The following is a 14319-nucleotide window of genomic DNA, read 5'->3' on the forward strand; positions in this document are numbered from 1 at the left end:
CTCTCTGTAGACATCTACTAAGTCCATTCATTCTAAGACTTGGTTCAGTCCTGTTATTTCATTGTGGATTTTTTGTCTAGATGATCTATTTGTGTCAGTGGAGTACTGAGGCTCCCTATTTCAACTGTATTGGTGCTTACTTCATTTTTCATATCCATTAATATTTGTTTTGTATAGTTGTGGGCATTAGTATTCGCTGCATATATATTTGTGATTGTCATTTCTTCCTCTTGGATTGCTCCTTTACAAGGTTGTAGTGACCTTCTTTACCTCTCTAAATTAGTTTTGATTTGAAATCTACTCTTTCTGCAAATGAGATAATTAACCCCACTTTTTTTCTGGGCTCCATTCACATGGAGAACTGTTTTCCATCCTTTAACTCTCAGTCTATGAATTTCTTTGTTGATTAAGTGTGTTTCTTGTATACAGCATATTGTGGATATTCTTTCTAATCCATTCTACCCACCTTTTTTCTTTTCTTTTTTTTTTTTGGATTGGTGAACTGAGGCCATTAACAATGATGGTTATAACTGTTATGTACTGACTTTTCATTATCATGTTATTTTCCTGTTGTTGGTTCTTTTATTTTTTTATTTTTCCCTCTCTCCCTTTAATTTCTTGCCTTTCCTGTTATATTTGCTCTGTTGGCCCTTATGAAGTTCTGGCCTTCATTTTCTTTTTCCAGGATATTGTTTAGAATGGTTTGGAGTGCTGATTTGGTGTTCATGAAATTTTTCAGCTGTTCTTTGTTGTGGAAGTATCTTATTTCCACATCCATTTTGATAAATAGTCTTGCAGGATACATCAGTCTAGTTTGGAGGTTGTTTTCTTTTAGGAATCAAATTACCTCACTCCAAACTCTCTTTGACTTGAGGGTTTGTGTTGAAAAATCTGCCGTGATTCTGATGTGCTTTCATTTGCATGTGATTTGTTTCTTTTCTCTAACTGCTTGCAGTATTTTGTTCTTCTGTTGAGTTTCCAGAATCTTGATTATTATATGTCTAGGTGTAGATTTTTCTTGATCATGTCTACCTGGAGTCCTATATGCCTCACTTATCTGTATATCAAATTCTTCCCCTCTGTTTGGGAAGTTTTCTGTTATTAATTCTCTGAACAGTTTTGTATGTCATTTGGACATTTTCCTGTTACTTCATGTCTTGCTATTAGTCTTATATTATTCTTCTTTGTATCCTCTAAGAGCTGTTGGATTGATTTCTCATTATCCCTTATTGTTTTTAAGAGTTCTCTCTTTTTATGGTCACTGACAGAAATCTTAGCTTCTATATTTGAAATTCTATCTTCATATTCATTCATTCTGCTGCAAATGCTTTTATAGAATTTTTATTTTCCTGTATATCTGTTTGGATCTGTTTCATGGATTACATTTCTTTCCTATGCTGGGCAATCCTGGTTTCCATCATGGTCCTGAACTCATTTATTTTTTTTTCTTTTTATTGAATTTATTGGTACATTGTAAGTATACAGTACAGTTAAATTCATTACTGGGATCTTGTACCTTTATGACAGGTCTTGGTTCTCATTTTTCCCCTTGTCCCTGCCCTCCCTTCACACCCCCTCCCCTCCGCATTTACAAACACTTTATTTCCATTTTCTCATATTTTTTCTTTTCCCTTATTCCCTTTCCCCTACCCTCCCCATTTTCCCTACACTTTTAGCCCTTTTCTTCCTATTTCACATTGTTAATTTTCTCATTAGGATCTTGTGTACTATTATAGTTTTTCACACCAGAGAACATTTATTTTTATCTGTTTCTGTCCTATAGTCTCTAATCATGTCTTTCATTCTTCTCACCATCTCTGTGGTTATCTGGGCAATTATTTTTGCTTTGAATTTTTTGAGTCTCATTCATCTGTTTTGTTACTTCCTGTACTATTGGTTCAGGGTGTCCAAATGGATGACTGTCAGACTTTTCCACCACAATTCCTCAGAGTTTACCTTTCATGAGGTGGATGTCTGTGTTTGTGTCTTGTTTAAATGTTTTCTCATTTCTATTTTTGTTGTTGGTACTATCCTTAGTTTACTTCCTGGGTTAATACCTCGAACTTCCAGATATAGCTGGGCTTTAGGTTTTGAATCCCTAATGACTCTGAAGCAATCTCATTGTCCTTATACCAGGGAGGACAACTGATTAAATCAATTCCAACACCTTAGCCCAAGTGATATAATCAGCAACACCATAGCATCAAGCACAGCTTAGAAAATGACAATTTGTGGTAGTTATTAATCTATTATCTTTAACTGTGTGAGTTAAGTCAAAATAGAGGACCAGTACAAAATATGTTTATAGTGAATAAACTCTTCAATATAGCAACTTTACCCTTCAGGATGGGGATTTAGAAGGAATTGGAGAAGGAGTAGATAGATAGGATAGACAAATGTTAGAAGTGAGGTCAGAGGACACAGGAATATCACACAAACTCTAGGAAGCTGTTGAAGAGAAGACAAAACAAAATATACACAAGAACAGAACAAATTAACAGCAATAGGAAGGCTAGAGACTGTAATCACTTTCTTTTAAAACTAATGGAGAAGGGAGGGCAGAGGTAAGGAGAAAAAAATGAGAATCAAGACTTCCCATGTAGAGGTACATGATCCCAACAATGAATGTAACTGTACTGTATCCCTAAATGTACCAATAAACTCAATAAAAAAAATAAAAATAAAATAAAATAAAATAAAACTAATGGAAATTGAGAGAAGAAAAGGAAAAGAAAAAATAAATTCGAATTAGGATAGGAACAGGAATGAAAAAGGAGAGTAATAGAGAGCAAGGTGGGAGAGAGAGAGAGAGAGAGAGAGAGAGAGAGAGAGAGAGAGAGAAAGGGAAAAGAAGATAAGAAAAAACAGGAAAATTTTGAGAACAGAAAAAGGTAAATATTTTTAAATGATTAAAGAGAAAAATATTACTTTGAAAATAAAGAATACAAGTAGAAATAGAGGGCCTCTTCCAGGGTATGCCTCTGTTCACACACTAGATAGCATGGGCAGGAGTGTGCAGGTCTAAGTTAATTAGTCTCAGCAAGCCAGCAGCTTGCTCCCCTGAGATTCACGCTGATTTCTGTCTGCAAGGCCCAAGTTGAGATCTCTGTCCTCCTGCTAGGTTGAACTCTGCCAGGTTCTACTGCAGGTTCCAGGTGTCTTTCCCCTGAAGTTAGACCAGGTTCTGATGTGAGGTGCTGGCCTCTCTGACTTCCCAACGATGGTGGTATGGTGTGCCTTTATTGCAGAGATTTTCTTCACTTTTCCGCAGGGCTTCAAATTTCATCTAGGAGCCTCAGAGAGGCCCTCTTTCTCTTATTCCCAGTGGGGGTGGGCAGGGGGGACAGGGAAACACAAAGCTGGTCTCCTCTTCTGCACTGGGCTGAATGGGCAGGTCTGCCAGAGGCTCTCATGCTGCTTCTGTGCTCCTCTGTTGCTCTATGTCAAAGAGGCGGGAAGGGCTGGAAATTTAACCTGTTGTATCATGTTGAGCATGTAAATTAACTTCTATAAGTCTTAATTACTTTCTGGATATACCGGGGATGAAGTTGGATTTACGGTCTTGCCCTAAGGTTTAGCAACAACGTAATTGGTGACGCACCATTTCTAGTGTGTGCAAGTGCTCAATAAATGGTAACCCTGTCATTGTCAGTATTAACTATAATAACTGGAAATTAGTTGCTGCTATTGTAGGATCAATGTTGATTGTTCCAAACAGAGGTTGAATAGTGAAATCACCTAGGAAGCACTTTTTAAATGTTAGCCCCACTTTGGGCCAATTAAATCAGAATCACAGGAGCAGCAATCAATTGCTTCCCAGGTATATATTACCTACTGATAAAAAACAGATGAGTTAGCATAAACAGAAATTCTCTTCAAATTCATTCCAGCTCAACTTCTGGGAAATACTCCCCCAAAAATCCTACATGAAAAATTTGGACTCTTTTAGATATCCCTCAGCAAATAGCCTCTTTTATCATTGAGGTTTTCTCTTAGAATGAAAATAATTCTTGCTCTGGGGGATAGTCACTGTGGAAACTCACCGTATTGCAATTCCAGGATAGACTTTTCTCATTAATATAAGAACATTTCTGCACCTCACTTCCTAAGGTGTGCACTATCAGGTTTGGCCTCTGCACTGCAATTAATTGATTCAAGAACATTGAGTACTGAATGTCTCTTTTAAATATTTTCATTATATAAAATAACAATAAAGTTGAAAAGTGAAATCCAGCTGAGCAAGCACAATAGGCCCTGAAATTCTAATGATGAAATTTCATTGAAAATTTAACTCTAGCAGGTTGAGGGAAATGACTTGAAATATTCAATAGTGATAGCAGACATGGAGACAATCCACTGCTTGTGATTCAGGGAATTTGAGGCTTTGCTCCATTTAGTAGTGAAAGGATATAGTGGGCACATTTTCTCTGTAGCCCAGTATCTGCTCTGAAAATAGATTCTACAGGCAACAAGTTAAGGTACGTAGTTAACAGGTTTGAAATATGCACATGCACACACACACACACACACACACAGGCACACATGCACACCTTTTTCACACAAGTAATGTGTCCAATTTTAGGCTATCTTTTCTAAACACAAGTTCTCCAGCAAAGGCATAATACTTTAGGCTGTTGTCTATTGTTTACACTTCATCAGGAATGTTTTCAATCATTTTCTGAGGGCAAGGTGGAGTAGGGAAGGACACCTTATATCTAGTAAGGTAAATTTGGAAGAGGCAGGGGAAGCTGTGGCATCACCCAGGCATTGAAGTAAAAATTGAATAGTATTTGCAACAAGCAAAGCTGACTCTCAGTCTTGCTTGATCATGGTCCTAATAAGACATATTCATATGCTTTATTTTCAAAATAATTTGTCAGTCTCTGGTTTTTAAAGTTGGATTTCTATGACACATTGCATGTGTCCAGCCCCTTGATTCTCAGTCTTACATTTCAAGATGAGATTAACAGAAATAGCATACACTTGAGGTTATGCTAAAATATAGGCACCATTTGGAACAGAATTTGGGTGGATCCAGCCCAGCCCTAGCATATGACTGACAGTCATCCATCAGTTTATCTGGGAAGAATGTAGCATACAGTTCGAGAATGCAGAGACCAAAGGTTATGTGAGTTCCCAGTTCCACCATGTAACAGCTGATCACCCTTGCACAAGCCACTTAATTTTTCTGTGCCTCTGTTTCTGCATTTTAAACAATGGGTAATAATATAGTCTATTTCATAAAGTCATTTTAAAAATTGCATGAGTTGTTATATGTAAAACACTTAATATACAGTCTACAACAAAGTATGGGTTCAATTAAATATCAATCATGATTATTTTACCCTACTTGATGGTAGCTCCATTAAAACCTGTATAGCAAGTGTTTTTTACCTTAATTCTATCAACATTTGGGACCAGATAATCCTTGGTTGTGGGGACTGACCTGTGCATTATGGGATATTTAACAGCATCTCTGGCTTCTATCCACTAGATACCAGCAGCACTCCTTTCAATCTTGTGGCAATTTCAAAATGTTTCCAAATATTTCCACGTTTCTGCTGGAAAGCCAAATCTTGACTGACTGAGAGGTATAGGAGTAGAGTATACAGTGTCCTTCCTTATTTGGGGTAATACCAAATAAGGCAATGGAACCTTTAGAAGTTTTCTCAAAGAGTTTGTTGACTCTGGCTTTCAAAGTCATGCAGCAACTGGAGATGTGTTCAACCCAGAGGAATATGCTTAGTCTCACTTGGCAAGAGAAGCAGAAGATGAATTAGAATAGAAATCTGACTCTGCATGCCAGGAAGGGACACTAGCAAGGTCAATGGAAACTTAGCTGAGCTGTTACCTGTACCTTTAGAAAGGAGACATTGGAAATAGCACTGCTTGAAGTGGAAGGAAACACATCCCTGGACTTCAGAGCATGGTTTAAAATATTACACAAAGGCATTTGAAATGAGTATTTGACATTTGAGGGCAAAAACTCAATGTCTAGGTGAAAGATGACTTCCAACTCCACTAACATCTAAAAGCCAGCCCTCAAAATAACTCAGCCAGAATCATAATACACCAATAGAAAGTCTGAAAATAGAAACCAGAATATTTTTCCTTCCTCCGCATCCCCTCCATTTTCACCAATACACAGTCACAAGGCAGTTGCTGATTGAAGCAGAAAGGAACTGACAAGCAGTACTTGTCTGAATGTTCTCAAATGTGTGAACCTAAGTGAGGGAAAGACAGCGAAATTGGTGTATCGGTCATACTTTAGAAATGAAATAATTTCCTGTGTACCTTGCTCCAAATCAAAACGGAAACTACTTCCTTTGCTTTAAGGGGGGAAAAAACCTGTAAAATTCAATGATTCTTCTCTCCAAATAAACCTCATGAATGCTACTGATTTCTTCCAAGCAGATGAGGAAGGAAAATATGTATCAGATGCATTTAGCAAGCCAGATATGCTCTTTCTCTTCGGACTCAAATTGCTCTGAGCCTTTCACACAGTGAAGTATGGCTACTAGGGACTTGGAGTAGGGTTACAGTAAATGACAAGAACATTCAGTCATCCCAGTGCCTCACGAGGAGGGAATTGGGGTTAATTTCCACTTTAACCCAATTTCAGAAAACAGGTTGGACCAAAAAATAAAATTGTTTTTAAAGGTGAATTTCTTTTATCAAAAAGATATCATCAGAAACTGAATAAAAAAGCTGGGGTGGTAGGGGAAGATCTGTCTGAAACTTCAATTCAGCAGATTTTGCTGGTATATGAGCATTATTCCTCATTAGCTAAGTGACCTGGAACAAGTTACTGAATAGGTGGCAAATCTTCAAATTTCCATATTGTAGATCCTTCAAGGTGGCATTCTGGTTGAGACTTATTTGGAAACTGCTCATTGGCAAACACAAAGCTTTTCCAAGGCTTGTGGTGATTTGGGGATAGATAAGTGAAAAATGAGTGGATAGGCTAAAGCCCAATCTGGCATCTCTTTGTATTGCCATTGCTCTGCTCTTTCCCTTAGTTCCCTCATTTATGAAATGAGAATTCATTTCTTCATTTGACAAACATTTATGAAACTGGGCTCAGACACTGTTCTTGGTGCTGGGGATAAAACCAAGCAAACAGCAGCTGCTGTTTTTCTGTGGGATTGAAATGAGACAGTATGTGTCAAACCACTTTGTCAACCAGAAAGGTCTAGGCAAATTTAAGGTTTAAAGGTATTCAACTGACTCCCATTTCTACTAATGACCAACATAAGGCCTCTCTGAATAAGGAAGGGGAATACCTAAAAGGTTGTATGACAGGCCACAAAAAAATCTCCCCTTCCTGAATCTAAACCAAACATTTGAAATTTCCATTGCCAAAGTCAAAATAGTTTCTATAAAGCTGAGACTTATGACTGTATTTAAGAGCTTGAGAAGCCATCTACTCCTTACCTGCCTCTCCATCCTCCTACTATGCCCATCCACTAGGACACTCGAGCACATTGTCCTCTTCCAATCGCACCTAACATTAGGAAAGGCAAAAGAGTGGGGTGGAAATGAGGGGTTATGAGCTCCCCAAAGCAGGTTCATCATCAGTTAGCTTTCCTTGTAGGGCCTTGCCTTGTGAGAATCACCTGTCATTATCCCATTATTTGATAAATTCTGTGAGTGTACATTTGCTCCTGCTGGGGATTTAGCTCAGTGGTTCCGCTGCCTGCCTGGCAAGCACAAGGACTCGAGTTCGATCCCCCGTATCAAAAAAATAATTTGCTCCTAAATGTTAGGGAGGGTACATGAGACATGTGCAGGGGCTCTGTAAGTGCTCAGCTCAGGCATACTGAACCCCAAAGCTCCCCTTTTGAGTTTATACCATTTACCAATGCTACCTGAGCCTTTATTTTTTAAATTTCATAAAAAGCTAAATGACTTAGCAAAAAAGTGTATCATAGTTTAGAATTATACTCTCTTAAAGGTATAGTAATAAACAATCCATAATAAACAGCAAAGGCAGAATGAATGAGGAGGTGTGATTTGTGTTTGACACTCTTGCCATACTTCCCTTTCTTGAGGTCATGCACACGGGGATGGCCTTCTCTAGCTCCTAAAAGTTACCTTTCACAAAACCAAGAAGCCCACTCTCTTTACAGGAACATGAATGCCCTATTCAAATAAAAAGTCATTTTTTGTTACCTTATCATATCGGTGAATACCCATATAAGGAGCAGGTCTGCTGCTACCAGAAAATGGGTGCAGGATGAATGACTGATAGAGGTAGGGAAGACAAATGGAGGCTGAGCATCCTGAAGTCAAAAGTAGCCTCTTTGTCATATTTGAACTTTGTCACATTTGAACAAGTCTAACCCTGTACATTCTGAGATGGAAATGAAAATATAAACGGGGTGGCAACAATGGCCAAATAAATAAGTAAAGTCCATTCATTCCCCTTTGAGGAACAATGGGACACAAAGTGCCTAGAATCATCTTCCCCTGACCTTTCCTTCACACCATCCTCTCAAACTATGCATTCAGAATACACTGTATATGTTTGGGACAAACACCAATGTTACTTTCTTTGCAAATTATTCCAATACTTTATATTCTGACAGTAAATTAATACCATAAAATGAGCCTGCATACCATGCTTCTGTTGATAATTATGCTTGCAACTTATTGGTGTATGTTATTAATTCTAGACTATCAACATGAAAAAGTGTCTGTTGAATGGAAAATTTGTGCTCATATCTCCATGGCAAGACTACATGGTTCCATGGCCTTTTGCGCCAGTGCACCTGTATCAAGCACATTTGTGGTCAATAGTGGGGGCACACTTTAGGAGGAACTTTGAAAAATTCAAAAATATCTAGAAGATTGTGACCAGGAAAGGAGCACTGGAATTCATGTCATTCAAGTAACAAATGAAGGCCTTCACAAGGGTTAGCCTGGAAAAGAGGCAATTAACAGGTGACATTGTGATGATAGACTTTAGGATGGACATTTTGTGAGAAAGAAAGCATATTTACTCTGAGTCACTAAAGAGAGAAGAATCAGAACCAATGAATGGCATTTCAATTTTAATATTCATTTGTCCCACAGACACATACTGAGATTCTACCACATGCCAGAAATTCTGGTAGACACTAGAAATGCAGAGACCAAAAATGACCTACTTCCCAGAAGTTCAGATTTGGCTAGGGATCAACATTATTAAGCAATATAATTGATGCTACTATAATGGAAAAATGGAAGCAGAGGAAGGACTGCCCAATTCCAGCAGAAGGCAAAAAAATACAGTTGGATAGGAGAAGCTTTCATTAAAGAACTTTCTGTCCACTTGAACTACCCCACCATAGAGTAAGCTGCCTTCTAAATTCCTGTGAGCTAGGAAGTTCCTTATTACTAGAGCCACTTGAACAAAGAAGCAACTCTGAATTGGGTGGGAGGCTGAACAAGATGTTTTTGAAAGTGCCTTCTAACTCAAATATTATGTTATCCAACTGACTATAACTGAATGTTCTGTTGACCAAGGAGATTTTCAACTTTAACTCATAGGAAAGCAGAAATTTTTACTCTCCAGGCTTCCCCCAGAACAGTGCCCTGGATAATGAGGGTTTTTTTAATGTGTAAAACTCAAATACACCACAAAACATAAACATAAAAGGAAAATGTGACATACTATTCATTTTTCTCCCAACAATGAAATTCTCAAAATACAAAGTCAAATGATAATGATTTTTGTTAATGTCAGACCATGGGTATTCCCATGTCTGGAGACATAAACATGTCAATAATACTTAAGCATATGATAGCCCTCGAAAAATGAAGTAATAATTTTGTAAATACGAGACCAAAATAATTCATAGTGCCATTTAAATAAATTCTGTCACTAAAACAAGTTATGCTTTATGTACTATAAAAGTACATAATGTTTTCAACACTTCCTGTGTTCCAAGCACTGCTATAAAAATTATTAACCCATTTAATGCCTCCCAGCAAAGCTCTGAAGTAGATTTTTAAATTATTTTACTTTATTGTTATTAGCATATATTTCATTGCATAACGTTTACCCTTTGTGTGGAGTTGGTATGCATATATAACACACCTTAATTCCTTTATTCATACCCTTTCCTTTGCACCCCTTTCCCTCCATCTCATCATCCCCTTCCCTACTTTCTATTGTCTATCTTTTATTCCACTCTTTATTTATAATTTGGAATTTCTTATATAGGAGAAATTGTGCAATATTTAAGCTTGTGTGTGGTTTATTATAAAACAGATCATCGCAATTTACAAATGAGGAAACAGACTTACAGAGGCTAGACAATTTATGTACCTAACATACTGGGATTCAAATACAAGTACTCTGACTCCACACATTTAACCACAGCACTACACGCTTATCTGGTACTTACCTGGGTCTAATAAAAAAGACTTTTATCACTAGAGAGCCACCACAGGCACAATCACTAAGAATAACCAACACCACTGCAAACAGATACAAGGTCCAAGTGGTGGCCTGAGTGACTCACTAATTACTTGCTTCCATGCACCAGACTTGGCAAGGCACAAGATTCAAATGCCCGCCATCATAAAAATGTTCCTCTCTATCTTAGAACTTCATGGGTTTGTTTTGTTCTGTTTTGTTTTACTAAAAATTGTTGAATTTCTGACATTTGACTCCATTAATGCTAGAGCTCTACCTTACCTGCTCTGTTCCTCCTCCATTCGTGTATTTCTCCTTTGGTTTCATTTGCTAATTATCTAGCAGTGTATGAGAATGTCTCACGGTCTCTCTGCATAACTGCTGGCTTCTTCCTTCTTTGGCATAAAGTGGTGCTCTGTGGCACAAAATAAACAAAACATCGTAGTTCAGAGAAAAATGAATTTGTTATTATATATCCAACCCATAATTTTTTTAAACTTCTGCCAGATGATTGAGCTGAGATTCAATACCTTTCATTGCCTTTGGTATTTCAGCCAAAATAAGACAGACTAAAAAAAAGAGAAAATTCTTGTGACCTTTTTCTTCCTTTTGGTCTGAATGTTATACTGTCACTTAAATACTAGTTAGGAAGACAAATTTTGCAGCTTGAATGTTCACTTATGAGCCATTTACTTTTCTCTCTTCTGACCTCCTTCAGAATCCATCAACCAGAACCCAATCATTTCTGCCACTAACTAGCTTGTCATTTACTGTATTCATTAATTTCTGCCGCTTGTACACCACTGCCACTTATTCTCCTAGAAATACATCATTATCTAAAGGGATAAACCTTTAAACCTGTATCAGCAATCAAAGAGCTGGTGTAAATGATGAAGTAAATGAGTCAAAATTGCAGTGCACATGACTCAGAATTCATGGACCCCTTAACCCTTAGCTTATGAATTTATCTTTAGAAGCAATGGTCTATTTGCAAATTGTATAAGAGAAAAATTGGTATGAAACCTCCTTCTTCCCACCCCACCTTGTAATCAGTTCTGATGGGGCTAAGATAAAAAGTACAAAATACCTCTTTATAAGCAAGCACACATGCAAAAAAACATACCTACTACAATGCTTTCCATAATGCTGAAAACATAGAACTAATCTGAGTTCTTCAAAACTTGATTGAGTCAATAAAGAATAATGTATTCATAGATTAAATTGTTGTACATACCTATTATGAAAAAGATAGGTTTATTCTAGTTAAAGTATGGAGCCATGGAAGGGAAAAATAAAAACCAAATTAGAATTGTGGTTACTTTTGGTGAGTACAAAAAGCTATGCACCTAGAGAGGACCTCGTTTGTGAGTGTCTTTAAAAATTGTGATTAAAAATACAGTGAATACTACTGCTAAATACCATCCAACAGAAAGGCAGTCTCATAAAAACATTACTGTGTGTCCTCATCCACCTTATTCACCAGATCTGTCTCCATACCACTTCTGAATCTTCCCCAAAGTCAAAATGACCACGAAAAATAAACATTTTTAATCAATTTGGGATGCTGAAGCAGCCACAACATTTCAGCTAAAGACACTCACAAAGAAGACTTCCAGAACTGCTTCAGAAAGTGGCAGGAATGATGAGATAAGTGTGTTCAAAATGAGGGAGAGGATTTTGAGGAGGGTCAGTGGCGATGTGTCTTTTACTTTTATAAATTTTAAGTTGAACATTCGCTGTAGTTTTCAGTCGCACTTTGTATAGTTTTTGTACTTCCACTAGAGTGGGGCTAAATAAATAATTGTTGAAAGGATGGATGAATGACTAAATACATTAAAGCAAAGTCAGGCAACACTGGTAGAAAGAAATGTTCCAAAACAAGTAGTTTGATTTTGTCTCTGTTGTGATCATACATCTGTAAGTGCCATGTCATTTTTAGACATTTCAACTTAAGAAAGTAATTAGAATGACTCTAAATTAGAGTCATAAATTAGAATTAATAAATTATAATTTAAATTAGAATGACTAAATTAATAAATTAGAATGACTATGAAAGGAAGATTAAAAGTTATGAGAATTCTAGAAAAATTATTTAACAATGGAGTTTCACATAGTGAAAAGATGAAGATGGAAGATAATAAAATCCTCACAATGTCTGAAGGATCACCATACAGAAGAACCTACAGAATTACTTTAGTATAAGTCTAGCATATACTGCTAAAGGATGGGAGTTATGGACAAGAAACAGCTCAAAATAAGGAAATACTTTATTACAGTGATTTATGTGCTAAGCTACAAGTGTTGACTAAAATAAGTCTACATTCTTATGATGACTTTTTTTTCAAGTAAGTACAGGAAAAACACATGGCAGGATATTGTGTGGAGAGATTTCTTCATTGAGAAGAACATTGAAATAAGAATGTTTTTCATACCAGATTTTAATCAATTAGTGAGGCCATGAAATAAATTCAGTGGGTTATAACCAGCTTTTTTTTTTCTTTTTTGTAGTACAGATTTGAGCCCAAGGTTTTGTCACTAAGGTAAATGCCCAGCTCCGTTTTATTTTTTATTTTGAGAAGAGTCTCACTAAGTTGCTAAATTGCCCAGGCAGCATTTGAACTTGTGATCCTCCTGCCCCAACCTCCCAGGGTGCTGCCACCATACCCAGCTATAACCAACATTTTTTAAAGTAAATTAGAATAGAAAATATCCAAGAGCATCACATGGCAAGGGTGTATGTGGGTTTAAGAAAACTGCTTTAGAAACATGTTGACACAGGTCAGAATGTGTCTCCTCAGTTATAATGTACTATGTTTTTCTTTCCATAACTTGCAATCAAAAATGTTTAAAAATTACTGCACTAGGTCCTCTTTTAGATTTCAACTCTGCCAGTTCAAAGAACTCTTTATCTCTTTGTTGCAGAGATCTAAAATTGCTGTGTACGAGAAAATGTGGTCTTACATGAAATCGGCAGAGCCATCTGTGTTTACCAAAACAACAGCAGATGGGGTGGCCCGAGTGCGGAAGTCCAAGGGAAAGTTCGCCTTCCTGCTGGAGTCAACCATGAATGAGTACATTGAGCAGAGAAAACCGTGTGATACGATGAAAGTTGGTGGAAATCTGGATTCCAAAGGCTATGGTGTGGCAACCCCTAAAGGCTCAGCATTAAGGTGGGTGGAATAATATAACAATATCCGTGTTGTTATAGTATTCCACCTACCCTGATGCATTTTGTTGTCATTTTCTTTCTTGTGGATTTTGAGGTAACTTTTAAAAGTTTAAAATCTACAGTATTCCATGGAGTTAAATAAGACGGTAAATTATGGTCTCATCTATTTAATGCATCCATTTTTTTAATGTTCTCTCTCTGTGTTGTCCTCTCTGACTGTTTGTTGCTGTTTTAATTTTACAGTTCAACGGCTTTTTCAATTTAAATGGTAAAAGCCAAGTTATGGTGCCATATGTGACGAATGTTAATTGCATGGATGTGGTGTTCTTGTTACTTTTTTTCTCAAAGACAATTTCCCCATCCCGCACACTTCAGTTTTGAGCAAATGTTATCCTCCATGCCACCTTCCAATATTTAACCCTGTATTTGCTGTACAGACATTTTTATAGCTCCACGTTCTGTGAAATTTAGCCAATTTGTCCTCTTGTGCTCCTTTTTATACGTTAACGATTTCCTAAGCATTTGTGCATTTTCTTACAAGTTATGTTTTATCGTTTCAAGAAATGCTGTTAACCTGGCAGTATTAAAACTGAATGAGCAAGGCCTCTTGGACAAATTGAAAAACAAATGGTGGTACGACAAAGGAGAGTGCGGCAGCGGGGGCGGTGACTCCAAGGTCAGCCTCAATGTCACCACAACCGGGTACCCTTAGTGACGAGTAATCGGCAAGACTGTTATCTTGTTATTG

General features: G+C 37.2%; 1 protein-coding gene across 4 annotated transcripts in view; it reads left to right on the forward strand.

Annotated features, from left to right (window-relative positions):
• The window catches only part of Gria3 (glutamate ionotropic receptor AMPA type subunit 3), a 301868-nt gene that overhangs the window by 266195 nt on the left and 21354 nt on the right, over positions 1-14319 (forward strand). For 2 of the 4 annotated variants that reach the window (XM_010614551.1, XM_010614552.1), the window contains exons 13-14: positions 13325-13572; positions 14133-14247. In XM_010614551.1, the coding sequence (XP_010612853.1) occupies positions 13325-13572; positions 14133-14247 (363 nt within the window). The remainder of the gene's footprint in view (positions 1-13324; positions 13573-14132; positions 14248-14319) is intronic. The other 2 variants (XM_033760083.1, XM_010614550.1) reach the window with 1 other exon arrangement.

Source organism: Fukomys damarensis, unplaced genomic scaffold (genome assembly GCF_012274545.1).
Source record: "Fukomys damarensis isolate Sample0158 unplaced genomic scaffold, DMR_v1.0_HiC HiC_scaffold_39, whole genome shotgun sequence".
NCBI lineage: Eukaryota > Metazoa > Chordata > Mammalia > Rodentia > Bathyergidae > Fukomys > Fukomys damarensis.